The following is a 26,887-nucleotide window of genomic DNA, read 5'->3' on the forward strand; positions in this document are numbered from 1 at the left end:
CTTATCTGTATTGTGTCATCCCTTAGTGACATGCTCTTACTTGTCAGTCAAAGTTATTTCCAAGTAACTATTAAGTAAATATGACTATTTTAGCCTTTTGGTCATAAATTAAGGTATACAAATACATTTTTTAAATTGGTCAAATCCACCTCGCAGGGATCAGTGCTACGCCACTGCTTTTAACTAGAAGTTGCGTATAACTATAAGAAATCTAAGATGTGTCAAATAAATGACATCCAACTCAGGACTCCAGCTGTGCATTTGGTTTGTTAACTTGCTAGCTAAGTGGCTGATGTCAAGATCAAGCTTCTTGGTTACAGCAGAGACATTCAAATCCCTCCTGGATCAAGATCCCTGTTGCCTAAATTGTTTTGTGCATCAATTTTTTGCTGTTGAAATAGTGCCCCTTGTGTGCACTTCCGGTAATACTGTAAACCCCAGTATGGAAAAGAAATGGTATGACGTTATGAAAATCTGGTACTGTCCAACCCTAGTATGAGTAAAGACCTTAAAGCAGTAACTATAGAATAGTGAGAATTCTGTTGAAATACATTAGATTTTCCCAAGGGTGCTTTAAATACAAATATATATATATTTTTTTATTTGCTGGATTTTTTATTATACAATGTTTTGCTGACTTTATGATTATATAACTGTGCCAGTTTTGCATGTGAGCAAAGAATGACCTCACATTGATTACATTCCTTCCTGGTAAAGGAAACAAGATTTATCTGCAAAGCCAACCCCCAGGTGTGGTGGACAGTATCTCAACAGTTCATATTCTAAGAAATCTATGCTCTATTTTCACCTTTTGTGAAACCTATGTTCTAGGTTTAAATTCTGCCAAAACTGACAAAGGAAGTGTAGTGTCATTGTTGATATGGTAACAATCTAGTGGTTGTTGATCCACAGCATAAATACTGCAGCAGCACTTCCTGAAATGCCCACACACCACTGTGACTGACGTGTAGCACACTAGATGTGATACACACCACAATGGTTTGGTCATTTTATACGGTGGGTTCCATAACATGCAATACATTTGTCATCGTTGCATGGGTGGGTAAGTGTGAAATATTGATTTGCAAGGTCAAACAGATTCTTATTTAGTGTTGTACATATAGTAGACTCGTCAACAGAGATGTTACCATGTTCCAGAGATTTCTGTAAGTCTTTAGCTGACACTCTAGGATTCTTCTTAACTTCATTGAGCATTCTGCGCTGTGCTCTTGCAGTCATCTTTGCCTTACGGCCACTCCTAGGGAGAGAAGCAACAGTGCTGAACTTTCTCCATTTATAGACAATGTCTTACTGTGGACTGATGAACATCAAGGCTTAGGTCTCCTCAGATCTCTTTTGTTCGAGGCATGGTTCACATTAGTCAACCTTTCTTGTGAGTAGCAAACTCAAATTTTGTGAGTGTTTTTTATAGAGCTAGGCAGCTCTAACCAACACCTCCAATCTCATCTCATTGATTGTACTCCAGGTTAGCTGACTCCAATTAGCTTTTGGAGAAGTCATTAGCCTAGGGGTTCACATACTTTTTCCAACCTACACTGTGAATGTTTAAATGATGTATTCAATAAGACAAGAAAAATACAATAATTTGTGTTTAGTTTATGCACACTGTGTGTCTATTATTGTGACTTAGATGAAGATCAGATTAAAATTGTATGACAAGTTTATGCAGAAATCCAGGTAATTCCAAAGGATTCGCATACTTTGTCTTGCCACTAAGTTAGGAAGTGATGGGAGACCACCACTCCTTTCCTCAGTCCAATGTTTAGAAACGCATGCATTTGTTTAAGGTCTGTAATAAGAGATTGGTGGCCAAATCAGATTTACACCCTGGAACAGATAATGTAATAACACCGCATACCATAACAACTTGGCATAATGTAATAACTTTTATAATATAATCAAACTAGTTCATGTAAAACATTGACAGATAACGTAGTAAACGTGAACAGATAATGTATTAACTTATTACATTTTCCGGTGGGTATTACATTCAGGTAAGTCCATTTTTTTGTGAATAAACAAACCACAGATGACGTAATACCATACTCCACCCTGGTGACAAGGGTTTGAATATCCTCCTTTCATGTCTGTTTTCCTCTCTTCATGTGTAACCCACTCTACTTTCCTACAGTTTTGTTAACAACTAATATATGAATAAAGGAAACAGAATTTTGATGTGATTAATAGAAAGCAGCTGACTTTCTTTACATTTCTTCACCACACTAACATCTAAAAGCGAAACAAGTCAAACAAAAGTGTCAACTGTTTATTACATCTTCATAATGTCATTCAAATAGGCTTTCAGCCTGATCATTGGAGATACTTTGCATACGTCACCAGGTTAGACAGAGTAAAAAGAGAGAGGATGCCGCTGGGGGGACACCTATTCCCTAAATAGGGAATAGTGTTCCATTTGGGACTCGACTGTACACATACACCACACACACACACACAATTTCAAACTATAAAACTAGTATTTAAACAGGTCCTGTCAATGAAAGGGAAGTCATTTATATATCGTTGACCCTCTGTACAATTCCATTACATGTAGCATCTTTGCATAATATAAATAACAACTCAAGGTTGTGCCAAGGTTCATCCTCTTACTTAAAAAAATAAGCATTGGGATGAAAAGTAAAATAATCCATATCAATTTGATTCATATTATCTAAAAGGGAAAGTTGATACTAGATCAGCACCCTACTCTGACGCTTTATGAATACGGATTATACTACCGAAGGGAAACGGAGGTACTTGAGCCAGATAAAGACTTGATCGACTTGACACTGTTATGCTTAGATCAGAATGCCTCAAAAAACATTTCAACCAAATCAGAGTACATATCCAAATAACATACAATAATCAATAGTTTCCCATTTGTTTACCCCTGATGCTAAGCTGTATCTGAAAAATAGACTTGAGTTCACAGCACCCACTCAAATAGGATGAGAGAGAGAGAGAGAAGTTCATTGCCAGGGCATGGATAGAATCCATCTCGGTTTCTGAAAGTCACACTGTAGCAAAACGGGCGCCTGGGTCTAATTCAACAGGGTAGAACATAGAAAAATATTTTAAAGCATATTTCAACTGAAAATGATTTTTATTGGACTGGCAGTCTAAGTAGTCCCTTCTTGTTTCAGTACGTTTTCTACCATTTGGTGCCTAATGAATAGGACACGGTTTCGGGAGCCCTAGTGGGGAAGCCATGGCTTGCTCTATGTGATGTCCTTCAGTCTCGGTGGCCGGTGAATGTTTCTGATGACGCACTTCACCATCCACTCGATGCCTTCGTTAACCCCCTGCCTGAGAGAGAACTCATTATGAGCAAAGAGTACTGCTTTTCTTAAAGCAAAGATGACAAAGAGTAAATTTCACATTTCTCTCTCGCACACACACACACACAGGAGTTCTCTCAGACCAGATGCATAACAGAGAGTAAAGTGGAATAGAAAACTGTTCTTACCCTGTTAGGGCTGTGCAAGGCTGCACCAGGCAATCTCGTTTACCGATCTTTGGAGCGCAGTCGCTAAAAGCGGTTTTGATGTCCGGCACAGACATACAGTTCTACCGAAAAAACACAAAGAAATATGCCTAAATGGATATGATCTTATAGATTTTCAAAGAGACAGAATTGACCTAGCAAAGGGATAGCTGTATGTGGTGGAAATTGTCAATCACATTTATTTCAAGAGTACAATAACGCTGCATTAAGGTGAGCTTGAACACGGAGTATACCAAACATTAGGTACATCTTCCTAATATTGAGTTGCACCCCCCTCCCCACCTTTTGCCCTCAGAACAGACTCAATTTGTCGGGTTATTCACAAGTTGGGATGCTGGCCCATGTTAACTCCAATGTTTCCCAAAGTTGTGTCAAGTTGGCTGGATGTCCTTTGGGTGGCGGACCATTCTTGATACTCACGGGAAACTGTAGAGCATGAAAAACTCAGCAGTGATGCAGTCCTTGACACAAACCGCTGCGCCTGGAACCTAACTAAGACCATCCCCCGTTCAAAGTCACCTACATTTTTTGTATTGCCCATTCACCCTCTGAATGGCACACATACACAATCCACGTCTCAAGGCTTAAAAATCCTTCTTTAATCCGTTACCTCCCATTTCATCTATACTGATTGAAGTGAAATAAACAAGGGATCACAGCTTTCACCTGGTCAGTCTGTCATGGAAAGAGCAGGTGTTCTTCATGTTTTGTACACTCAGTGTATAGTACGGGTATGGTGTAACATATTATAACACAGAGTCATCTACGAAAAGTATACATGAGGGATGGAGGACTACTTTGTTGTATTATATATATCATACTATAGGCCAAACAACTTCTTCTGGCAACAGGCCTTGTCATATTTTAGTTTATACAAGGCATGGTTAGTTTAGACTTCTTTTCAAAACAACCCCACACTGGATTATATAGGCCTACCTCCACATCCTGCTTGTTGGCGAGCACCAGGAGAGGCACACCTTCCAACACCTCACTGCTGATCATTTTCTCTGGAAAAAAGAAACATGGAACCGTCAGTCCAAGCTATGGTTCAATACTCGATTGACTGGATTTGCTGACTCCCTCTCATGAGATGCTAAAACACAACATCACCGTTTTTGCTTTGTACTGCTCGATCTTGAAAACTTGACTGCTGACATGCACAATTAGGGTCGCTGCATTGCATTGGGTAGGATTAGGCAAGACTTGGCAGCCGGCTATAGCGGCACTTTGGTAATTGGCTGCCCCTGTCAGGCATCCCTCATCGGCTACTACACAGCCGACGGCGCCCCAGCCACCAGCTCATAGTCGTTGCTCATAGCTGCCCCACCCCATTCCCACTTCCCTCGAAGTTCACAACCACTAGCTATGGTGATGTGTTTTTTGTGATTATCCAATTGTGAATCTCACACTCTCTCTGATTGTATTAACAGTGAATAAAATACTAAACGATTGAATGAACTATCCCTTTAAAATTGTTATATTGGTGCAAGCAGGGGCTAGGGAGTTTCCACCATATTTCTCACACCAGTATATTCCTTTTACATCCATAATGTGGAGTGTACATTCAGTTAGTCAATCAGACTGTAGCCCATGACAAATACCACTCTATGTGCCCTGTTGACGTTTGGCATTCTTCTCTAAATGTTTCAGGCAAGCTAGTGAGGAACTCACCAAATGCCTCTTTTGATTCTGCTAGTCGCTCCTCATCGGTGGAGTCTATAACATAGATCACACCGTGGGACTCGGCGTAGTACTGTGGATTCACAAAGCCATGTTTCAGTAGTCAACCTCAAATCATTGTACTTGAATGACAAAAACAGACATGACATTTAGCTAGATATGGTGTGTGTGTGTGTAATTTGTCGGTGCTGCTCACTTTGTCCCATAGCGACTGAAGCTCCTCTTGACCACCAAGGTCCCAGAACATTAGACGAGCTTTGCCCACATCGATTGTGCCGACTGCGTGAAGGAAGCAGTCAGAAGAACATATTAGAATGGCATGGACTCCTGAAAACTAATGTGCTACAATTGAATGCAACACAACACGCTCAGTCTTACTGGTTGGATATACTTACTGTTAAGTCCAACTGTAGTGGTGATCTTGGACAAATTCATTCCCTTGTAGTTCTTACTGAACTTGGTCTTGGTCTGTTCCAAAAATGTCTGTGTGTAGAACATACATGACTAAATCAAACAAGCAGCAGCAGTTCATCCAACAGAGACAAACAAGGGCAATGCGCGGTACTCAGTGTGCTCTTCCAACGAGAGAAAACTGCTATGAGACAGACTTACGGTTTTTCCTGCATTGTCAAGTCCTAGGATCAAGATGCAGTATTCGTCCTTCTGGAACACGTATTTGTACAGACCAGATAATAAGGTGTACATCTTCGAATTGTAAAAAAAAAAATATATATATATATATATATATATTTTTTTTTATATATATACAAAAAATAAACACTTGCTGATGATGCGCAAGGCAATAGACAACTCACATTGTGGAAATATTCAGCTGTATGGCTAGCCACGTTAGAAAGTCAAGTTAGCTAGCTGTTGTTATGACTAGCTATTTGCCTGTGGTTTGAGGCAAGCAAGCTAACATTATTTGTCCGTAATCGATACTAGCTAGCTGACTTACTGCCACCAAATACTAAAGTGAAATATAATGCGCCAATCAAGGCACAAATACCTGGCTAGCTACAGTGCAGTAGCTTGCTAATGCTAGCCAACGTTAGTTAACTGTCTAGCTCAAGTTAGTGCTGCTGCGTGTAAAACGAGATTTGCGAGCGGACAACCTTCAGCAACTTACAAACTGCATAAGGAAATCAAGCTAAAGGGATGAGCTATGTCGACAAAATGTCATCTAGCTACCTTGACAGATGGATATTATTTTATCTAAACTAATTTGGGTGTAAACAAGGTGGCCATCAGTATTTAGGAAGTAGCTGGTAGAGCAATGCACTGTGGTACTTCTTCTTCGATGGGGTTTAACGGCGGTTGGCATCCAATGTTAATGATCCATTTCCGCCGGCAGCTGGACGAGGCATTATACAAGAAACAACAAAAATACATTCCGGGAAAGGGGTAAAACGACTTCAAACAAAATAAAACACGTTAACTAAAAATGGTTTAAATAAATAAATAAAATAAAACATCATACTTCAATCACTGTCCACTCCAAAATACATCCCTACACAGGCTCAGGGGTCTGTGATGGGGCTACATTCACCGACAGAATTTATTGCACAGCCCCAAAAACGTTCAGCGGCATTCACAATGATTCCAATTTTCTTAGACTTCTTTTCCGCTTGTGTTGTACAGTTTATGACCATTCAAATGAATAATACAAAGTCCCCCTTTTTAACATGCAGCATTTCACTATCCCTCGGTTGATGAGAAACCTTGTCGTCGTGGTGGCTCTACTACCTTTTGCTTCTTCCCGCCTCTCGTTACTTCAAATTTGATCACAGCTTCCAGATAGGAGACACGCTGAACACATGTTTTTTTCCCTTTCTCACCAGATATGAGTGTTTTGTCACATCATGTCAGTATCATTCGTTTTCATTAATTTAGCCTAGATCAAATCCCGATCTGACAAGGTAAAAATCTGTTGTTCTGCCCCTGAACAAGGCAGTTAACCCACTGTTCCTAGGCAGTCATTGTAAATAAGAATTTGTTCTTAACTGACTTGCATATTTAAATAAAGGTAAAAAATAAATGCTGTGGTGTTGTTTTTCAGCAGCAGGGACTGGGAGACAAGTCAGGATCGAGGGAAAGATGAATGGAGCAAAGTACAGCTCCTGAGCGCTCAGGACCTCAGACTGGGGTGAAGGTTTATCTTTCAACAGGACAACAACCCTAAGCACATAGCCAAGAAAACCCAGGAGTGGCTTCGGGACAAGTCATTGAATGTCCTTGAGTGGCCCAGCCAGAGCCTTGACTTGAACCCAATCTAACGTCTCTGGAGAGACCTGCAAATAGCTGTGCAGCGACGCTCCCCATCCAACCTGACAGAGGTTGAGAGGATTTGTAGAGAAAACGGGGAGAAACTGGGGAAAGGTCATGAGAGCCACTGAAACTTCTGAGTCTGTCTCACTAGTAACTATAAGCAGTAGTATAATTTCTGAAATTGTTATACAGTAAATCACCAGTATACTAAACACAAGACAAAGTAGAATCCACATTTATTCAAATTTAGTACTTTCTACAATGTCTGTGTGCATCACAGTTATCATAAAGATATCAATAACACATTTGTTTCAAACTGACTTACCTTGAAGAGCAAGCAGAGACCATTAAAATTCCTACATGATGATAACACTACCGAAGACATTTTCTCGACTATATGAACTTCTCTTTTTACCCAGATTTGCTTCCATCCACTCATCTTCAAATATTTACATGTTCACCTTCTGTGCCATTTCTTTTCATGATACATTCACATTATTATTAGTGATATATTTTCTCTTTTCACTCTTCATGAGTGTCATCTCCCTTTGTATGTTGATTTTATTTTGACTACATTCCTTTGGAATTCAAACTCCTCTTTAGCACAAAATGCAGGTGACACAAAAAACTGACTGCCATCGATTGTCACTTTGTGTCACCACGCTGTCAGATCATCTCGCTCTCTCTGTACACTATAGAGGGGACTGACTGCCTTTCACTAAAACACAAGACAAATGCTGCCAGTCCCTGTCCTCATTCAACCCAGGACACTCAACCCTAAGGCACTTACACGATCACTTCAAATGGGTTGGTACATTGTACTGTATTGTATGCTTGCCATTATCTATTGAAAATGCATCCCTTTTAATATTTTTTAAATTTTTTCATACAATATAATACTTTTTTTAATTAGATGGAACATTTTATATACAATTTATATTTGATCATGTGTTCAACAAATGTATTTCCCTGGTCAAAACTGTTCATTTGAATGTATATTGCACAAATTATATTGTTCAGTCCATCTTTACTGTACATCAACAAGAAATGATGTCACTGTTAAGGCATGTTCTGTATTGTCCTGATAGGAGTCATGCATTTGCAGTATTAGAGTATACCAAGTCTTTCCATCAGCAAAAACAGTGGCATACTACAGTTTTGTTCACAGCTATAGGTGAAAACATCACAGAGTGCGCTTGAGAATAAGGAAAAACAGTTTTTGTTTTTCTCAGAGAAGAGGAAGACTGACTAACCCTCCATTTTGTGACAATACAACTAGAAAACAACATGTAATATACGCACTCACCTGTATGCTGCTCTGAAAGCTTGAGCATTTTGTTCAGAAAACAATATTGTGAAGAATTGAGTAATAGTCGACATGTAAACTCAGCAAAAAAAGTAACGTCCCTTTTTCAGGACACTGTCTTTCAAAGGTAATTAGTAGAAATCCAAAATAACTTCACAGATCTTCATCGTAAAGGGTTTAAACACTGTTTCCCATGCTTGTTCAATGATCCATAAACAATTATTGAACATGCACCTGTGGAACGGTCGTTAAGACGCTAACAGCTTACAGACGGTAGGCAACTATGGTCACAGTTATGAAAACGTAGGACACTAAAGAGGCCTTTCTACTACCTCTGAAAAACACCAAAAGAAAGATGCCCAGGGTCCTTGCTCATCTGCGTGAACATGCCTTAGGCATGCTGCAAGGAGGCATGAGGACTGCAGATGTGGCCAGGGAAATAAATTGCAATGTCCGTACTGTGAGACGCCTAAGACAGCGCTACAGGGAGACAGGACGGACAGCTGATCGTCCTCGCAGTGGCAGACCACGTGTAACAACACCTGCACAGGATTGGTACATCCGAACATCACACCTGCGGGACAGGTACAGGATGGCAACAACAACTGCTCGAGTTACACCAGGAACGCACAATCCCTCCATCAGTGCTCAGACTGTCCGCAATAGGCTGGGAGAGGCTGGACTGAGGGTTTGTAGGCCTGTTGTAAGGCAGGTCCTCACCAAACATCACCGGCATTGATTTCTTTCTGCTTAAAGTATAGTCATTCTAAGAATTATTGTTCATGTAACACAACACATAGTTGTCGTCTTCCCGGTCCTGACCATTCTGCCTAACCTGACCTCGAGCCTGCCTGCCGTTCTGTCCTTGATTGATGCTGCCTTAGATTACTGACCTCTGCCTGCCCTTGACCTGCCGGTTGCCTGCCCCGTTTTGTAATAAACATCTGGCCATGACTGATCCAGCAGACTCGGACCAGCTCCGCAACGCCGTCTCCTCCCAAGGAGCCACCATTGGAAAATACGAGGAGTTACTTCAAAATCTTATGGAAGGATTCCAGACCTTGGCGGAACGCCATGACTGCGCTTTCAATACATTGCTGGAGCATTTCTGCGGATTATCTATTACGCAGCCAGACACAACAGTACCCTCCCAGCAACCCCACTGTCAGCAGAGAGTCTCCCCAACCCCGGCTTCCCGAGAACCCCCTCCAGAGCGCTACGCTAGAGATTGCACAAACTTCTCTCTTTGACGAAAGCCCAAGCACTTCCCCATCATTTCCCCAGATCAAGTATGCAGACATTTGCACATCTCTAGTCAGAACAGGCCTTGCAAAAACCTTTTCCCCCTGGCACATTTTCTGGCTGGAGCCCACATTGCCTTCATTGTTGTTTTCCTTATAAATAATAACTTTGCATTCCTATCTACTGTAGCATACCATATGTAGGTACAGTGAATTCGGAAAGTATTCAAACCCCTTCCCTTTTTCCACATTTTGTTATGTTACAGCATTATTCTAAAATGGATTAAATAAAACATCTCATCAATCTACACACAATACTCCATAATAACAAAGTGAATACAGGTTTTTAGAAATGTTTTCAAATGTATAAAAAAATTACAAAAACTGAAATACTTTATTTACATAAGTATTCAGACCCTTTGCTATGAGACTCAAAATGGAGCTCAGGTGCATCCTGTTTCCATTGATCATCCTTGAGATGTTCCTACAACTTGATTGGAGTCCACCTCTGGTAAATTCAATTGATTGGACATGTTTTGGAAAGGCACACACCTGTCAATATGATATGCAGTACCAGTCAAAAGTTTGGACACACCTACTCTTTCAAGAGTTTTCTTTATTTTTACTATTTTCTACATTGTAGAATAATACAAAGACATCAAAACAATGAAATAGCACATATGGAATCATGTAGTAACCAAAGAAAAAGTGTTAAACAAATCCAACTATATTTTATATTTGAGATTCTTCAAAATAGCCACCCTTTACCTTGATGACAGCTTTGTACCTTCTTGGTATTCTCTCAACCAGCTTCACCTGGAATACATTTCCAACAGTCTTGAAGGAGTTCCCACATATGTTGAGCACTTGTTGGCTACTTTTCCTTCACTCTGTGGTCCAACTCATCCCAAACTGTTACAATTGGGTTGAGGTCGGGTGGTTGTGGAGGCCAGGTCATCTGATGCAGAACTCCATCACTCTCCTTCTTGGTCAAATAGCCCTTACACAGCTTGGGTCATTGCCCTGTTGAAAAACAAATGATAGTCCAAGTGCAAGACAAGTGGGATGGCGTATTGCTGCAGAATGCTGTGGTAGCCATGCTGGTCAAATGTGCCTTGAATTCTAAATTAATCCCTGACACTCACCAGCAAAAAAACAACACCATCAAACCTCCTCCTCCATGCTTCACGGTGGGAATCATACATGCAGAGATAATCCGTTCACATACTCTGCGTCTCCCAAAGACACAGCGGTTGGCTGTATTTTATTTTATTTATTATTTTACACTTTTTTGGTTATTACACAATTCCATATATCAGATGACCTGGCCTCGTTATTTCATAGTTTTGATGTCTTCACTATTATTTTACAATGTAGAAAATTCCAAAACCCTGGCATGAGTAGGCGTGTCCAAACTTTTGACTATACTGTACATCGAGATTCGTAATATGCTGAAAAGTGGCCAAACTAAATTCATATTTTTCAGGCAATGGACACAGCCATTTTTGACTTTGACTTTGTTTATTTGCGTCTTACAGTGAATGGCATTCTGGGATTAGGGAGTTTTTGCTTGTCAAACATAAACAAACATGGCTGCTATCATAAATAATTGATCTATTTTCTAAACAATACTAATTTCCGAGTGGTGCTCACCACAGATGTGGTACATTGTAAACAATTTTATATTATGTTTAGTTATTTATTTTGTCCCCGCAACCTGTTATTTAGAGTGGTTTGGCTGTGGATGTTTTCCGTGTGATGTTTTGATGATGAAGTTTGAATTTATATTTTACAAAAAAAATGAAATAAAGTTGTAAAGATCTTCAGTACAAAACATTGTTTAGATGCTTTTCAGACAACAATGCTGTTTAGATACATGTGTTGCATCATACGTTCTGTTGTTACTGTTCTAATCACATATTTGCGATGCTGCAGGGACCACTCAACAATGATCACAAATATTTAATAATGGGAATTGATGGGAAATGATGTAAATATATCACTAGCCATATCACTAGCCACTTTAAACAATGCTACCTTATATAATGTTACTTACCCTACATTATTCATCTCATATGCATACGTATATACTGTACTCTATACCATCGACTGTATTCTTATGTAATACATGTATCACTAGCCACTTTAACTATGCCACTTTGTTTACATACTCATCTCATATGTATATACTGTACTCGATACCATCTACTGTATCTTGCCTATGCTGCTCTGTACCATCACTCATTCATATATCCTTATGTACATATTCTTTATCCCCTTACACTGTGTACAAGACAGTAGTTTTGGAATTGTTAGTTAGATTACTTGTTGGTTATTACTGCATTGTCGGAACTAGAAGCACAAGCATTTCGCTACACTCGCATTAACATCTGCTAACCATGTGTATGTGACAAATAAGATTTGATTTGATTTGATTTGATTTGATATGTGATCATACACATCAAAGGGTAATGTGGATATATTCAATTAAGCAACAATTTTGTACTCTTTGTCTGCTACTGTATGATTCATTTCCTAGTATTTTTTTCACTTCCCTGTTGTCAGGTTGTTACTACTGCTGCTCTACATACTGTATGTGTTGAAACAAAATGTAATATTTTCAACTTATAATCAGGGTTTGGAACCGGTTCAGGGCACAGAACTGAAAACCAGAAAAGAACACACAACAGAATCAGAACCAAGAACAAAAATGATCAATACTAATAACAGAACCGTTATTTTAAAAGCATGGGAACCGGTGAATAAGAATGAGAGGTTATGTGATTGACTGCATGCATGCACTATTTGTATCAATAAATCACTATCAGAAAATGTTTAGTGTGGTAATTTATATAATTACTGTTTTATTCACGTTTTCAAGTAACGGTGATACATCATGCATTCCGATTCTTGCATATATTGTAATGGGCACATATTATGTGTGTAAAATAGTTTTTTGAAGGTTTTACTGATTATGATGAGCTGAGTTAATTCCAGCTATGTGTGGAGCCATGTTTGTTGACATACAATGCATTCTGGGTTTCACGTAATCGTCTGTCAAACCAAAGATGCTATAACAAAATGAGGTGAGTAAGGGTTCACTAATTTTTTGAGAACTTCAGGAAGTGAATGGTGGGATGTGAGCGATGGTAGACGACACACCCCTTCAAAATGCATACTATACATTTTATTTGTAAAATTATTAGCCAGTGGAAAAAGTTTATTTTGGTATTTAAATCAGAAGGCTGCAAATAGAAAAGAGGCATACAATTTTTATTTAAATTTTATTTATTTAATAAATGAATGCCATTGATGTGTTTTTTCATTTGAAATTCGATTTTGCATGTCTCCACTATTAAATTATATATTGTATGGTAATAAGCGATGCTTGTTCCATATTCAATGTTAAAGCAAAACTTGTTTGGGTCCACATTAAAAGGTTAATTTGTTCAATGTTGGCCCGTGACTTTGTTCAGGTTTTACATTTTGGCCCACTGGGTATTTGAGTTTGACACCCCTGCTATAAACAGACAAAACTCATCTTGTCTTCTCTTATCTTTGATTTCTGTGAGGAAAAAAAGCATGGCGGCGTGCTGAAACTAATCATCGTCGGATTACTTTCGATTTTTAGAAAATGTTTTACTCAATTATTTAGATCAATGGTGAGCGTGATGGGATGTGATTAATTATAAATATGTCTCGTTCGCTGGAATAAATATCGGACCAAGGCGCAGCGGATGTTGAGTTGCACATAATTTAACGATAACGTGAAACTTAGCAAAGACAAAAACAAATAAACAATAAACTAACAACGAACCGTGACTACAGAGGTGCTACGTGCACTAACTCAAAACAATATCCCATCAAACACAGGTGGAAAAAAATATACTTAAATATAATCCCCAATTAGAGACAACGATTAGCAGCGGCCTCTAATTGGGAATCATACAAAATTACCAACATAGAAAAACAAAACTGGAACCCCACATAGAAATAATAAACTAGACTAACCCCCAGTCACTTCCTGACCTACTCTACCATAGAAAATAAGGGCTCTCTATGGTCAGGACATGACAAAATAGCAATTGCTATTAGCTAATTCATATTGTAGTTTATGTCAGCCAAGAGTTATAAAATATAACCGCTTGTGTTGCGTCAATCTTTCCTCAGTTAGCGCTAGGACAAATGTAGCCTACATTTTCCCGATTTGGATGATTGTGTTATGCTATAGATACTCCTGTGAATATCTGAACATTGCATTCAAAAATAAACTGCTCACATTCTGGACATAACTTTGTAGGCACTGTGTTTGTGCAAGGGTTAATCAGAGAGGCAACAAAAGAGACCAAAGATAACCCTGAAGGAGCTGCAAAGACGTACACCCCACATAGCTGGGCTAGCCATTGCTTAAAGGAAAAAAATAAGCAAGCACGTTTGGTGTTCTCCAAAATGGATGTGGGAGACTCCCCAAACATATGGAAGAAGGTACTCTGGTCAGATCAGACTAAAATGGAGCTTTTTGGCTATCAAGGAAAACGCTATGTCTGGCGCAAACCCAACATCTCCCATCACCCCGAGAACACCATCCCCACAGTGAAGCATGGTGGTGGCATCATCATGCTGTGAGGATGTTCATCGGCAGGGACTGGGAAACTGGTCAGAGTTGAAGGAATGATGGATGGCACTAAATACAGGGACATTCTTGAGGGAAACCTGTTTCAGTCTTCCAGAGATTTCCAGCAGGACAATGACCCTAAGTATACTGCTAAAGCAACACTCGAGTGGTTGAAGGGGAAACATTGAAATGTCTTGGAATGGCCTAGTAAAGCTCAGACCACAACCCAATTTAGAATCTGTGGTATGACTGTACACTAGTGGAACCCATCCAACTTGAAGGAGCTGGGGCAGTTTTGCCTTGAAGAATTGGCACAAATCCCAGTGGCTAGATGTGCCTAGCTTATAGAGACATACCCCAAGATTCTTGCAGTTGTAATTGCTGCAAAAAAGGTGGCTCTACAAAGTATTAACTTTGGTGAATAGTTATGCACACTCAAGCTTTCTGTATGTTTTGTCTTATTTCTTGCTTGATTCACATAAAAATACTTTGCATCTTCAAAGTGGTAGTCATGTGTAAATCAAATGATGCAACTCCCCCCCCAAAATCTATTTTAAATCCAGGTTGTAAGGCAACAAAATAGGAAAAATACCAAGGGGAGTGAATACTTTCGCAACCACTGTATCTATCCTGTTGACTAGTCACGTTATCCCTACCTATCTGCCTCGACTCAGTACTGGTACCCCATGTATATACCCAAGTTATCGTTACTCATTGTGTATTTACTCCTCGTGTTATGCAGTAATTGTTACATTCTTTTTCCTCTCTGCACCTGTTGTTTACAAAGCATGTTACAAATATAATTTAATTTTATCCAGCACAGTGCTTTTTCTCTCACTCACACACTGCCTCACTGCTGGTAACAACCAACCAAGAGTGAGAATGAAGCAGTCAGTGGAGGCGGGAGAAGTTACTCACTTTCTAGCAGCAGATGCCTTTTGAAAATAAATGTCCCTCGAGGAATACAGCGACTCGTTTTTCAAAATTATTCATTTATTTATTGGGGAGGACCATTTAACCTGCTTCTAACAATTGGCGGGGCTCCAGCTCCTGTGCCATTGGTCAGAAGCATATCTTCAGGTTTTAATCATGTGTCTAATCTAATTCTGGGATGTGGTGAAACTCACCTTCATGAGATGAATTTGGAATAACTTGCACTCTGTGATTTTGTTTGTTTTCACATGTCGAGTCTTGTTTCTCTGTAACAGCCTATAGACAGAAACTAAAACAGGAAACGCCCGTGTTCAGGTCTGTTCAACGCTGGTCCAACCAATCTGATTCCACGCTTCAAGATTGCTTCGATCATGTGAACTGGGATATGTTCCGGATAGCGTCGAACAACAACATTGATGTATAAGCTGATTCAGTGAGTGAGTTTATTAGCAAGTGCATCGGTGATGTTGTACCAACAGCAACTATTAAAACCTTCCCCAACCAGAAACCGTGGATTTATGGCAGCATTCGCACAAAACTGAAAGCGCGAACCACTGCTTTTAATCAGGGCAAGGCGACCGGAAAACATGACCAAATACAAACAGTGTAGCTATTCCCTTCGCAAGGCAATCAAACAAGCTAAGCGTCAGTATAGAGACAAAGTAGAGTCGCAATACAACAGCTCAGACATGAGAGGAATGTGGCAGGGTTTACAGTCAATCACAGACTACAAAAAGAAAACCAGCCCCGTCGCGGACCCAGATGTCTTGCTCCCAGACAAACTAAACAACTTCTTTGCTCGCTTTGAGGACAATAAAGTGCCACCAACACGGCCCGCTACCAAAACCTGCGGACTCTCCTTCACCGCAGGCAACATGAGTGAAACATTTAAACGTGTTAACCCTCGCAAGGCTGCAGGCCCAGACAGCATCCCTAGCCGTGTCCTCAGAGCATGCGCAGACCAGCTGGCTGGTGTGTTTACGGACATATTCAATCAATCCCTATCTCAGTCTACTGTTCCCACATGCTTCAAAAGGGGCACCATTGTTCCTGTACACAAGAAAGCTAAGGTAACTGAGCTAAACGAATATTGCCCTGTAGCACTCACCGTAATCATGAAGTGCTTTGAGAGACTAGTTAAGGATCATATCACCTCCACCCTACCTGACACCCTAGACCCACTCCAATTTGCTTACCTGTCACGTTCTGACCTCTATTTCTGTTGTTTTGTATTTATTTAGTATGGTCAGGGCGTGAGTTGGGTGGGCAGTCTATGTTTGTTTTTCTATGTTTTGGGGCATTTCTATGTTTTCGGCCTAGTATGGTTCTCAATCAGAGGCAGGTGTCATTAGTTGTCTCTGATTGAGAATCATACTTAGGTAGCCTGGGTTTCACTGTGTGTTTGTGGGTGATTGTTCCTGTCACTGTGTTTGTTGTCACAGGATAGGACTGTTTTGCGTTTTCACATTTCTTGTTTTTGTTAGTTTGTTCATGTGTAGTGATTTATTAAAACATGAATAACCACCACGCTGCGCTTTGGTCCGCTTCTCTTCCTCCTACAGACGAACGCCCTTACAGAATCACCCACCCAAACAGGACCAAGCGGCGTGGTAACGGGCAACAGCAACAGCAGCAGCAGGAGAAGGAACAGAGGCAGCAGCAGCAGGAACAGCAACAGCGAGATCAGGATTTTGGGACATGGGAGCAGAATCTGGACTACACAACTTGGGAGGAGATAGACAGGTGGGCGGTCGACCCAGGGAGAGTGCCGGAGCCCGCCTGGGATTCGATGGAACAGTGCGCGGAAGGTTACAGGAGAATGAGGTTGGCGAAGCAAGCACGGCGGCGCGGACGGAAGCTCGAGAGTCATCCCCAAAAATTTCTTGGGGGGGGCACAGGGGGAGTGTGGCAGAGTCAGGAGTCAGACCTGAGCCAACTCCCCCCGTTTATCGTGAGGAGCCAAGGAGGAGCTCAGAACCAGAGCTGGTGTTGGAGGTGAGCGAAGCAGAGACTGTGAAGGAGTTAATGGGGAAATTGGAGGAGAGTGATATGAGGGACTTGCTGGTTTGGTGCATGAGGCACGACATTCGCCCGACGGAGCGTGTCAGGGATTTAATGGCACCGGGGTCAGCTCTCCATACTCATCCTGAGGTGCGTGCGAGGGGTCTGGTGAAGACTGTGCCAGCCTCACGCACCAGGCCTCCTGTGCATCTCCCTAGCCTTGCACGTCCTGTGCCATCTCAGCACTACAGTGCTCCTAGCAGTGCTAACTGTGGCGGGCGTGGTGCTGGTCAGGCACTGTGTTATGCAGTTGTGCGCACGGTGTCCCCAGTACGCGTGCTTAGCCCGGTGCGCTACATCCCAGCTCCCCACATCTGCCGGGCTAGGGTGAAGATCCAGCCAGGGCGGTTGGTGCCAGCCCTGCTCTCAAGATCTCCAGTACGCCTTCACGGTCCGGTCTATCCGTCACCACCTCCACGCACCAGCCCTCCGGTGGCAGCCCCCCGTACCAGGCTGTCTCTCCGGCCCATCCTTACAGGGGCTCCCTCCTCTCCAGCGCTGCCGGAGCCTCCCGCCTGTCCGGCGCCTCTGCCGGAGCCTCCCGCCTGTCCGGCGCCGCTGCCGGAGCCTCCCGCCTGTCCGGCGCCGCTGCCGGAGCCTCCCGCCTGTCCGGCGCCGCTGCCGGAGCCTCCCGCCTGTCCGGCGCCGCTGCCGGAGCCTCCCGCCTGTCCGGCGCCGCTGCCGGAGTCTCCCGCCTCTCCGGCGCTACCAGGGCCTTCCTTTTCTCCAGCGTTGCCGGAGCCTCCCGCCTGTCCGGCGCCTCTGCCGGAGCCTCCCGCCTGTCCGGCGCCTCTGCCGGAGCCTCCCGCCTGTCCGGCGCCTCTGCCGGAGCCTCCCGCCTGTCCGGCGCCTCTGCCGGAGCCTCCCGCCTGTCCGGCGCCTCTGCCGGAGCCTCCCGCCTGTCCGGCGCCGCTGCCGGAGCCTCCCGCCTGTCCGGCGCCGCTGCCGGAGCCTCCCGCCTGTCCGGCGCCGCTGCCGGAGCCTCCCGCCTGTCCGGCACCGCTGCCGGAGTCTCCCGCCTCTCCGGCGCTACCAGGGCCTTCCTTTTCTCCAGCGTTGCCGGAGCTTCCCGTCTGCCCAGCGCCAGCTGAGCTTCCCGTCTGCCCAGCGCCAGCTGAGCTTCCCGTCTGCCCAGCGCCAGCTGAGCTTCCCGTCTGCCCAGCGCCGCCAACGCCGCCCGTCTGCCCAGCGCCGCCAGCGCCGCCCGTCTGCCCAGCGCCGCCAGCGCCGCCCGTCAGCCAGGGGCCGCCAGTGCCGCCAGTCAGCCAGGGGCCGCCGGTGCCGCCAGTCAGCCAGGGGCCGCCAGTGCCGCCAGTCAGCCAGGGGCCGCCAGTGCCGCCAGTCAGCCAGGGGCCGCCAGTGCCGCCAGTCAGCCAGGGGCCGCCAGTGCCGCCAGTCAGCCAGGGGCCGCCAGTGCCGCCAGTAAGCCAGGGGCCGCCAGTAAGCCAGGGGCCGCCAGTGCCGCCAGTCAGCCAGGGGCCGCAAGTAAGCCAGGGGCCGCCAGTGCCGTCAGTCAGCCAGGGGCCGCCCGAGCAGCTGCCCCTCTGTCCAGAGCAGCTGTCGCCCCTCTGTCCCAAGCTGCTGCCGCCCCTCTGTCCCGAGCAGCTGCCGCCCCTCTGTCCCGAGCTGCTATCGCCCCTCTGTCCCGAGCTGCTATCGCCCCTCTGTCCCGAGCTGCTATCGCCCCTCTGTCCCGAGCAGTTGTCCCTCTGTCCCGAGCAGTTGTCCCTCTGTCCCGAGCAGCTGCTTCACCTCTGTCCCGAGCTGCCCCTCTGTCCCGAGCAGCCCCTCTGTCCAGTGGGGTCATTGAGAGGGGTGGTCATGGTGAGTAAGCCAGGGAGGCGGACAATAAGGCGGACTAAGACAATGGTGAAGTGGGGTCCGCGTCCCGCGTCAGAGCCGCCACCGCGGACAGACGCCCACCCAGACCCTCCCCTATAGGTCAAGGTTTTGCGGCCGGAGTCCGCACCTTTGGGGGGGGGTACTGTCACGTTCTGACCTCTATTTCTGTTGTTTTGTATTTATTTAGTATGGTCAGGGCGTGAGTTGGGTGGGCAGTCTATGTTTGTTTTTCTATGTTTTGGGGCATTTCTACGTTTTCGGCCTAGTATGGTTCTCAATCAGAGGCAGGTGTCATTAGTTGTCTCTGATTGAGAATCATACTTAGGTAGCCTGGGTTTCACTGTGTGTTTGTGGGTGATTGTTCCTGTCACTGTGTTTGTTGTCACAGGATAGGACTGTTTTGCGTTTTCACATTTCTTGTTTTTGTTAGTTTGTTCATGTGTAGTGATTTATTAAAACATGAATAACCACCACGCTGCGCTTTGGTCCGCTTCTCTTCCTCCTACAGACGAACGCCCTTACATTACCGCCCCAATAGGTCCACAGACGATGCAATCGCAATCACACTGCACACTGCCCTAACCCATCTGGACAAGAGGAATACCTATGTAAGAATGCTGTTCATCGACTACAGCTCAGCATTTAACACCATAGTATCCTCCAAACTCTGGGTCTCGACCCTGCCCTATGCAACTGGGTCCTGCCTTTCTGATGGGCCGCCCACAGGTGGTGAGGGTAGGAAACAACATCGCTACCCCGATGATCCTCAACACTGGGGCCCCACAAGGGTAAGTTCTCAGCTCTCTCCTGTACTCCCTGTTCACCCTTGACTGTGTGGCGATGCACACCTCCAACTGAATCATCAAGTTTGCAGACGACACTACAGTGGTAGGCTTGGTTACCAACAACGACGAGACGGCCTACAGGGAGGAGGTGGGGGCCCTCGGAGTGTGGTGTCAGGAAAACAACCTCACATTCAACGTCAACCAAAACAAAGGAGATGATCATGGACTTCAGGAAACAGCAGAGGGAGCACCCCCCTATCCACATCGACGGGACAGTAGTGGAGGTGGAAAGTTTTAAGTTCCTCGGCGTACACATCACGGACAAACTGAAATGGTCAACCCACACAGACAGCATGGTGAAGAAGGCGCAACAGCGCCTCTTCAATCACAGGAGGCTGAAGAAATTTGGCTTGTCACCAAAAACACTCACAAACCTTTACAGATGCACAATCGAGAGCATCCTGTCGGGCTGTATCACCGCCTGGTACTGCAACTGCTCCGCCCACAACCGCAAGGCTCTCCAGGAGGGTAGTGAGGTCTGCACAACGCATCACTGGGGGCAAACTACCTGCTCTCCAAGACACCTACACCACCCGATGTCACAGGAAGGCCAAAAAGATCATCAAGGACAACAACCACCTGAGCCACTGCCTGTTCACCCCGCTATCATCCAGAAGGAGAGGTCAGTACAGGTGCATCAAAGCTGGGATCGAGAGACTGAATAACAGCTTCTATCTCAAGGCCATCAGACTGTTAAAACAGCCATCACTAACATTGAGTGGCTGCTGCCAACATACTGACTCAAATCTCTAGCCCCTTTAAAAATGAAAAATTGGATGTAATAATGTATCACTAGTCAATGCCACTTTATATAATGTTTACATACCCTACATTACTCATCTCATATGTATATACTGTACTCTATACAATCTACTGCGTCTTGCCTATGCCGTTCGGCTATCGTTCATCCATATATTTATATGTACATATTCTTATTCATTCCATTACACTTGTGTGTATAAGGTAGTTGTTGTGAAATTGTTAGATTACTTGTTAGATATTAATGCATGGTCGGAACTAGAAGCACAAGCATTTCGCTACACTTGCATTAACATCTGCTAACCATGTGTATGTGACCAATAGCATTTGATTTGATTTATAAATTAAGTCTGGTTAGTTAGAGACTGAAGCATTCACTGTACTCGCACCATATTGATCGAATCAATGAAAACAATCTTATGATAAACAACGTTTATTATACAGTTTTCATTAGGTTCACGGATTAGAGTGTTACTTAATGGCAATGCTACATAATAAGTAAAATATATATTCAAGGTATACTTAAGCAATAAGGCACGAGGGGGTGTGGTATATGGCCAATATACCACGGCTAAGGGCTGTTATTAAGCAAGATGCAATGCGGAGTGCCTGGATACAGCCCTTAGCCGTGGTATATTGGCCATATACCGCAAACCCCCGAGGGGCCTTATTGCTATTATAAACTGGTTATCAACGTAATTAGAGCAGTAAAATCTATGTTTTGTCATACCTGATATACCACGGCTGTCAGCCAAACTGCATTCAGGGCTCGAACCACCCAGTTTAGCAAGCATTAATTCCAAAAGATGGAGTATTTCAGTTAAAAAACTAAAACAATAATGACTGAAATCATAGAGTCAACATTTTCATAACAGCTTTGAAATGCTTACAGCAGTGTTAGGCAACTAGATTCAGCTGTGGCCCGATTTTTGTCAGAGTGAATGGTCGGGGGGGAAGGAAAATAATAATACACTTGTACACTGCAAATTGACCACTACTAAGCACAAAAATACATTGCATTTCAAAATAACAATAATTTCATAGCTTGATTACATTGAGACACAATCACATGCCTCTTTTTTTATTTGTAGAAATACAGATTATATATTTTTTTTTTGCTGAATTCTTCGTCTTTTTTTTTCTAAAAACTTTGGTGTGTCAAAAAAACATAAAAACATTTGGGGGCTGCTTGATTGCTTACAGCATGTCACAAAATCCATGTGACTGTGAAATTGATACTTTCAGTAAAATAAAATTAATATATCCTGTAAACACATATAAGTCCCCCCCCCCCCTCTCAAAAAAAATGTAAGCTTGCATGGGTTGCAAAATACAAGTGCCATGAAGTATCGCTCTGTCTGTAGTCCTTTTCAGAACTCTTTCTAATACTTATTTGTTTCTGTCTTGCTCCAAATAACTGTTTAAGCATGCTGTGCGCTAACAGTGATGGTAATACCTTGAGTGAGACAACATTCAAAAATACATTCACAAGCATATTTTGTGTTCAGAATAGCTCTTTCAATCGTGGCCTGTAACAAAGGTTGTAAAAAAAATCCATAAAAGACATCCAAGGCATTTGAGAAGTATACTCTTTGGAAAATAATTGAATGTAAATAAGCAAGCAAGGCAGCGTAGATGTGAAAATATGTAACAAACAAAACAAACAGGATATTTCTTGATATTTTTGCGGAGATGATAATTGTTGAAAATGTGTATTCTTCCCTGCAGTAAATTGTGTTGCCAGTTGAACCTAGGAAATATAATTGCTTTGCGTCTTCTGGGTCTTTTCATCTAGAATGACAGGAGTGAAGATATGTCACCAGGACATTTACAAGGCAGTTGCTGAAAAGATCATTTTATCTCATGCAAGTCTGCATTTTAAAAGGGTTTGAAGGTAGCTCTCTATTTGATGATTCGTTTAATAATTTATGGAGTCATTTCATCTCTGGATAAACCTATTTAGATCCAGTTGCAGAATGTATCTGTTCAATCATTGTGTATCCACAATAAAGAGTGTGAATACAAAATGTCTGCTGTCAGTAATTCATACGTGTGTACCTTTGCCATCAATATTTGTCTAGATATTCTGATCGGCACTGGAGAAAATGGAGGGAAAACAGCAGCAAAAATATTGGCAGAGCGAAGTTTGACTAAAATAATCATAAAGTAAAAGTAAAACATTACACATACATTCTTAAATGTTTTTGCCTTGGAAAGGACAATAACGGAACACAATTAATTTGAAAAAAATTATATGTTGAAATATCAATGGATAAAGGGGCTTTTCAAAGGATAAAACAGTTTGTTAAATGCCCCCATTTGGCTTAAATCAAATATCATGTCAAAGCCTGTGAGTAAGGCTTTTGCAAAAAAGATTAAATGTTAATTAAATAGCATGCCTGAATATTTTGTTAACATTTCTATCATCATGAAATGATATTATATACTTTCATAAAAATGTGATGCAATCAACAAAATATAAAGCGTTCATCTAACTATTGCTGTTGTAATTTTATGTTAGTGAATTCTGTTAATGTTTCCAGTTGTGTCATATTATGGATGTAGTTGGCAAATAGTGCATTTGAATACTATTTGGCAAACAGCTGCAAGGTGTTTGTGCTTGCACATGCAGCTTGTTTTCCAAAAACGTCACACATTTGTCTTCCAGCAAATGAATAAACAAATAAATATAATTACAATTATGTGATATAAAAAAAATCAATAAAATACATCTTTACAGATCATAAAGACCAAACAAAATGTTCCAATATTGGTTGTACTCCACCACTTGCCAAAGAAAGCATCTTTGTGGATATCACAAATATAATATTGTGGGTATCGAATATGTACAATCTCTATAGTGAGTAGTGTAATGTGAACATCGTCATTGCGTTTGTGCCTTGTGCACATTTATGCAAAGAAGCCTTAAAGGGTTGTGTACCACAATTACTGCTAAAATAGTGCACATAGAACTGGTTATCACATGTCCCTATATCCAATAGGGTTTATGGACACGAGCCATAATGTTGACTATAATATTACATTCCTTTGAAATAAACATATTTAGCTGATCAACCATAAAGCAAAACATGTCATCTGTTATCCACTGTAAATAACTAAGTAATTTGGGATGTAAATACAATACATGACAAGTTAGATGAAATTGGGAATCTCTTATGCCACAAAAAACTATCAAATGCAACAAAAGAATATGGATGTCATAGTTTTGAACAAATTCAAGTGCCTTCTTTAAATCTGTAACCATCTCAATGATAATATAAGGTTGGCAATTAATATGCATTCCGTTCCCGAGTAAAAGATCAAAACAATCACTGACAGATTTAACCTTGAGTTAATGAGTGTGCGAATACTTGAGAACAAATGTATGTGCTTTAAGTCAAGTTGCCGCAAACATTCCCAGCATGAAAAACTACAGGCGCTTTCTCAGCAAAAACCGTTGGAGCGTGGTCTGATAACCTTTTTTCTCACTCTCTGCTGCCGTCATTCAAGAGGAGCCAGGTTTTTCAGTTCTCACAAGTACCAAAGGTGGTAACACCTAGCATATTGGGCAGTCAACTCTGAATTCTAAGGCAGAGTGACCATTTATATGAGCAGTTCCAGTTTCGGCCTACTTGGATCCTGACCACCCTCTGCCCCCGTAAGCGCCTTCCCCGGTGGCAGAGTGGGGCGAGGGGGCACAGAGGTCCGAGTCAGTGTCGGATTCACCTTCTGCGATGTAGGGCCTTACTTTGGCGCAGCGGGCTACAACACTGAAGTAGCTGTTGTTCAGGAAGTCCAGATTTTCCTTGGACTGGGAGATGCTGAAGCCGCTGAACGAGCGCTCGAGTTCCTCGTGGTCCACCGAGGGGATAGAGATGGACGTGTCGCTGTCTGCCTTGCCCTCTCTATACCCCTCACCACTGCCACCACCGCTGTTGCGGTGGGACCCCCGATTGCTCCCACTGTGGCCTCCAGATGAGCGCTCATGGGCCGGTGGAGGAGGGATGCGGACCAGGGAGGGATCGCCTACGGGGGAGGGGGAGTTGTCCTGGCTGCGCTGGTGTACCTCGCTGACGGGGTGCTGCTGCCAGGAGGTGGAGGGGGGGCAGTGTCCCCCTAGGCCGGAACAGGCTGGTGGGGGGTCAAAGTTCTTCTGTCCGGCCGAGCTGTTGGAGCGGATAATTTTGGTGATGGAGCCACTCTTCGCCATGTGGTCCACTGGGCTGTGGTAGGGCGGTGCCGGGTCGGGCTCTTTGGACCCAAAGTAGGCGTCAGTCTCCGACTGGGGGATGCCCATGCGCTGGATGTAGATGTTCACCAAAAAGTCCAGCTTTCTTTCCATTGACATGACCTGCCCAGAAGGAAAGACACCATGACATGATGGAGAATTGGAAAGCCCAAGGGACAGACATTGACACAGTCAATACTGCCATTAATTGCTAAATAGAATACCTTACCTTTTTCTCCACTTTCCCCAAACGCCCCATCATGCTTGGGTCCTCCTCAACCCCCCCGTCTGTGGTTCCTTTGGGACGGTCTTTATCTGTGATCGGAGTACCTCGACCAACAATCTGGTCAACTCTACCGGTTCAAAACACAAAACGGGAAATGTCTAGAATAAAGCCAATAGAGTTGAATAAAACCTGTTTGAAATTGACACAGCCGGCAATTTTTTTTAAAAATCAACCTTCAAAAGTTATCTCCACAATTGTAAAGAAAAAGGATGTATATAACCCCAGACATTCTCTGACCCTATTGCAATAGGTAGATGAGTGCAGGTTTAGAGAGGAGAGCACCACACACTCAGGTATATCTCTCACCTGCCTAGCGCTGAGCACAGTGGGAGTGGGAGTGGGATGGGCACATGCATGTGATGGCATACGGAGAGATGGAGGAGGAGGACCCAGGGCCTTACAGGGTGCAGGGTTAGGGTCATCTTTTCTTTCAACTACTCATCATTGCCATTCATTGGCTCTTGAACCCAGCAAGACAATACAGCAATACATTACTTTACGTTTGTATGCCTACTTAAAGCTGTTATAAGAATGACATAATACCTGTCTTAAGTGGGTATTACAGGTTCTAACAAAGGACGTAACACCCTATGAAGTTGCCAGGGATGGTGATATAGTTGCCACAGACGGTCTGCTTTATAACATTGTTATGCCAGTTGTCAGAAGTGTAAAACAAGTTGTCACAATCAGTCATGACAAGGGATCTATGACTGCTATGACAAAGGTTCTGTACGCGTTCTGAAAGTAAAGTGTGAATCGAATGTTTACACTTCAAGGGAAGGTTGTTTCAAGTAAAGTGTCACTGAAAAATTGCTTGGACATATTGGATCAGCTATACTTATTGCCCTAAAGCACAGCCTGGTCTCAGACTAGAAGTAACATAGTAAATGTAAATCCGGGATACTCAAATATGAATAGATTCAGGAAACTAGGCGTATGTCGCAAGTCATGACTTAACACGAGAGTCGTTTGAGCATAATTATTATTTTTTAAAATCAAAATGTGTTTTTCTTGACAGAAATGCGAACTTTCATGTGCCTTAATAACAAACTTGTATATCATCTGTAAATACGAATAAAATGGTTAAATTACAAGCCTTTTTGGTTAAGCCACAGAAAAAGTTAGCAACCTTCCCACTAGCCATGATTGGCTGAGATAATGCGTGGGCTGGACATGTCGAGAGAGGAGTTTGGATTGGTCTGCCATAGAAGCTCGTCAGTCTGGGTTGGTAATTCTCTCGAACACAACTTTTAAAAAATGTATTGTGTGCAGCTGCATAAGTGTGGCTCTCCACTTTCTG

General features: G+C 43.0%; 2 protein-coding genes across 4 annotated transcripts in view; both read right to left on the reverse strand.

Annotated features, from left to right (window-relative positions):
- Positions 1 to 1,888: 1,888 nt before the first annotated feature.
- On the reverse strand, positions 1,889 to 6,497 carry LOC139370648 (ADP-ribosylation factor-related protein 1-like). Of its 3 annotated transcripts, none has more exons than XM_071110247.1 (8): positions 6,019 to 6,497; positions 5,816 to 5,908; positions 5,599 to 5,686; positions 5,400 to 5,482; positions 5,195 to 5,276; positions 4,460 to 4,530; positions 3,485 to 3,585; positions 1,889 to 3,324 (listed from the first exon to the last, which is right to left on the reverse strand). In XM_071110247.1, the coding sequence occupies exons 2-8, from the start codon at positions 5,906 to 5,908 to the stop codon at positions 3,237 to 3,239; spliced, it is 606 nt and encodes a 201-aa protein (XP_070966348.1). In that variant the 5' UTR covers positions 6,019 to 6,497; the 3' UTR covers positions 1,889 to 3,236. The 3 variants fall into 3 exon arrangements, with proteins under 3 accessions (XP_070966348.1, XP_070966349.1, XP_070966347.1); XM_071110248.1 differs by having other exon boundaries at positions 1,893 to 3,324; positions 5,816 to 5,866; positions 6,019 to 6,490; XM_071110246.1 differs by having other exon boundaries at positions 2,273 to 3,324; positions 5,816 to 6,496.
- An 18,204-nt stretch (positions 6,498 to 24,701) lies between these two features.
- The window catches only part of LOC139369696 (potassium voltage-gated channel, KQT-like subfamily, member 2b), a 75,896-nt gene continuing 73,710 nt past the window's right edge, over positions 24,702 to 26,887 (reverse strand). Inside the window, exons 15-16 of the mRNA XM_071108953.1 lie at positions 25,531 to 25,654; positions 24,702 to 25,424 (exon numbers count right to left, since the gene is read on the reverse strand). Of these exons, the coding sequence (XP_070965054.1) occupies positions 24,702 to 25,424; positions 25,531 to 25,654 (847 nt within the window). The remainder of the gene's footprint in view (positions 25,425 to 25,530; positions 25,655 to 26,887) is intronic.

The sequence above is a fragment of the Oncorhynchus clarkii genome, chromosome 17, assembly GCF_045791955.1.
Source record: "Oncorhynchus clarkii lewisi isolate Uvic-CL-2024 chromosome 17, UVic_Ocla_1.0, whole genome shotgun sequence".
NCBI lineage: Eukaryota > Metazoa > Chordata > Actinopteri > Salmoniformes > Salmonidae > Oncorhynchus > Oncorhynchus clarkii.

Coding starts and splice junctions, on each gene's coding strand:
- LOC139370648 (XM_071110247.1), bottom strand. CDS start 5,908: ATGTACACCTTATTATCTGGTCTGTACAAATACGTGTTCCAGAAGGAC. Junction 5,277..5,399: donor TTCAGTCGCTATGGGACAAA/GTGAGCAGCACC, acceptor GTGAATCCACAG/TACTACGCCGAGTCCCACGG. Junction 3,325..3,484: donor CCTTGCACAGCCCTAACAGG/GTAAGAACAGTT, acceptor GTTCTCTCTCAG/GCAGGGGGTTAACGAAGGCA.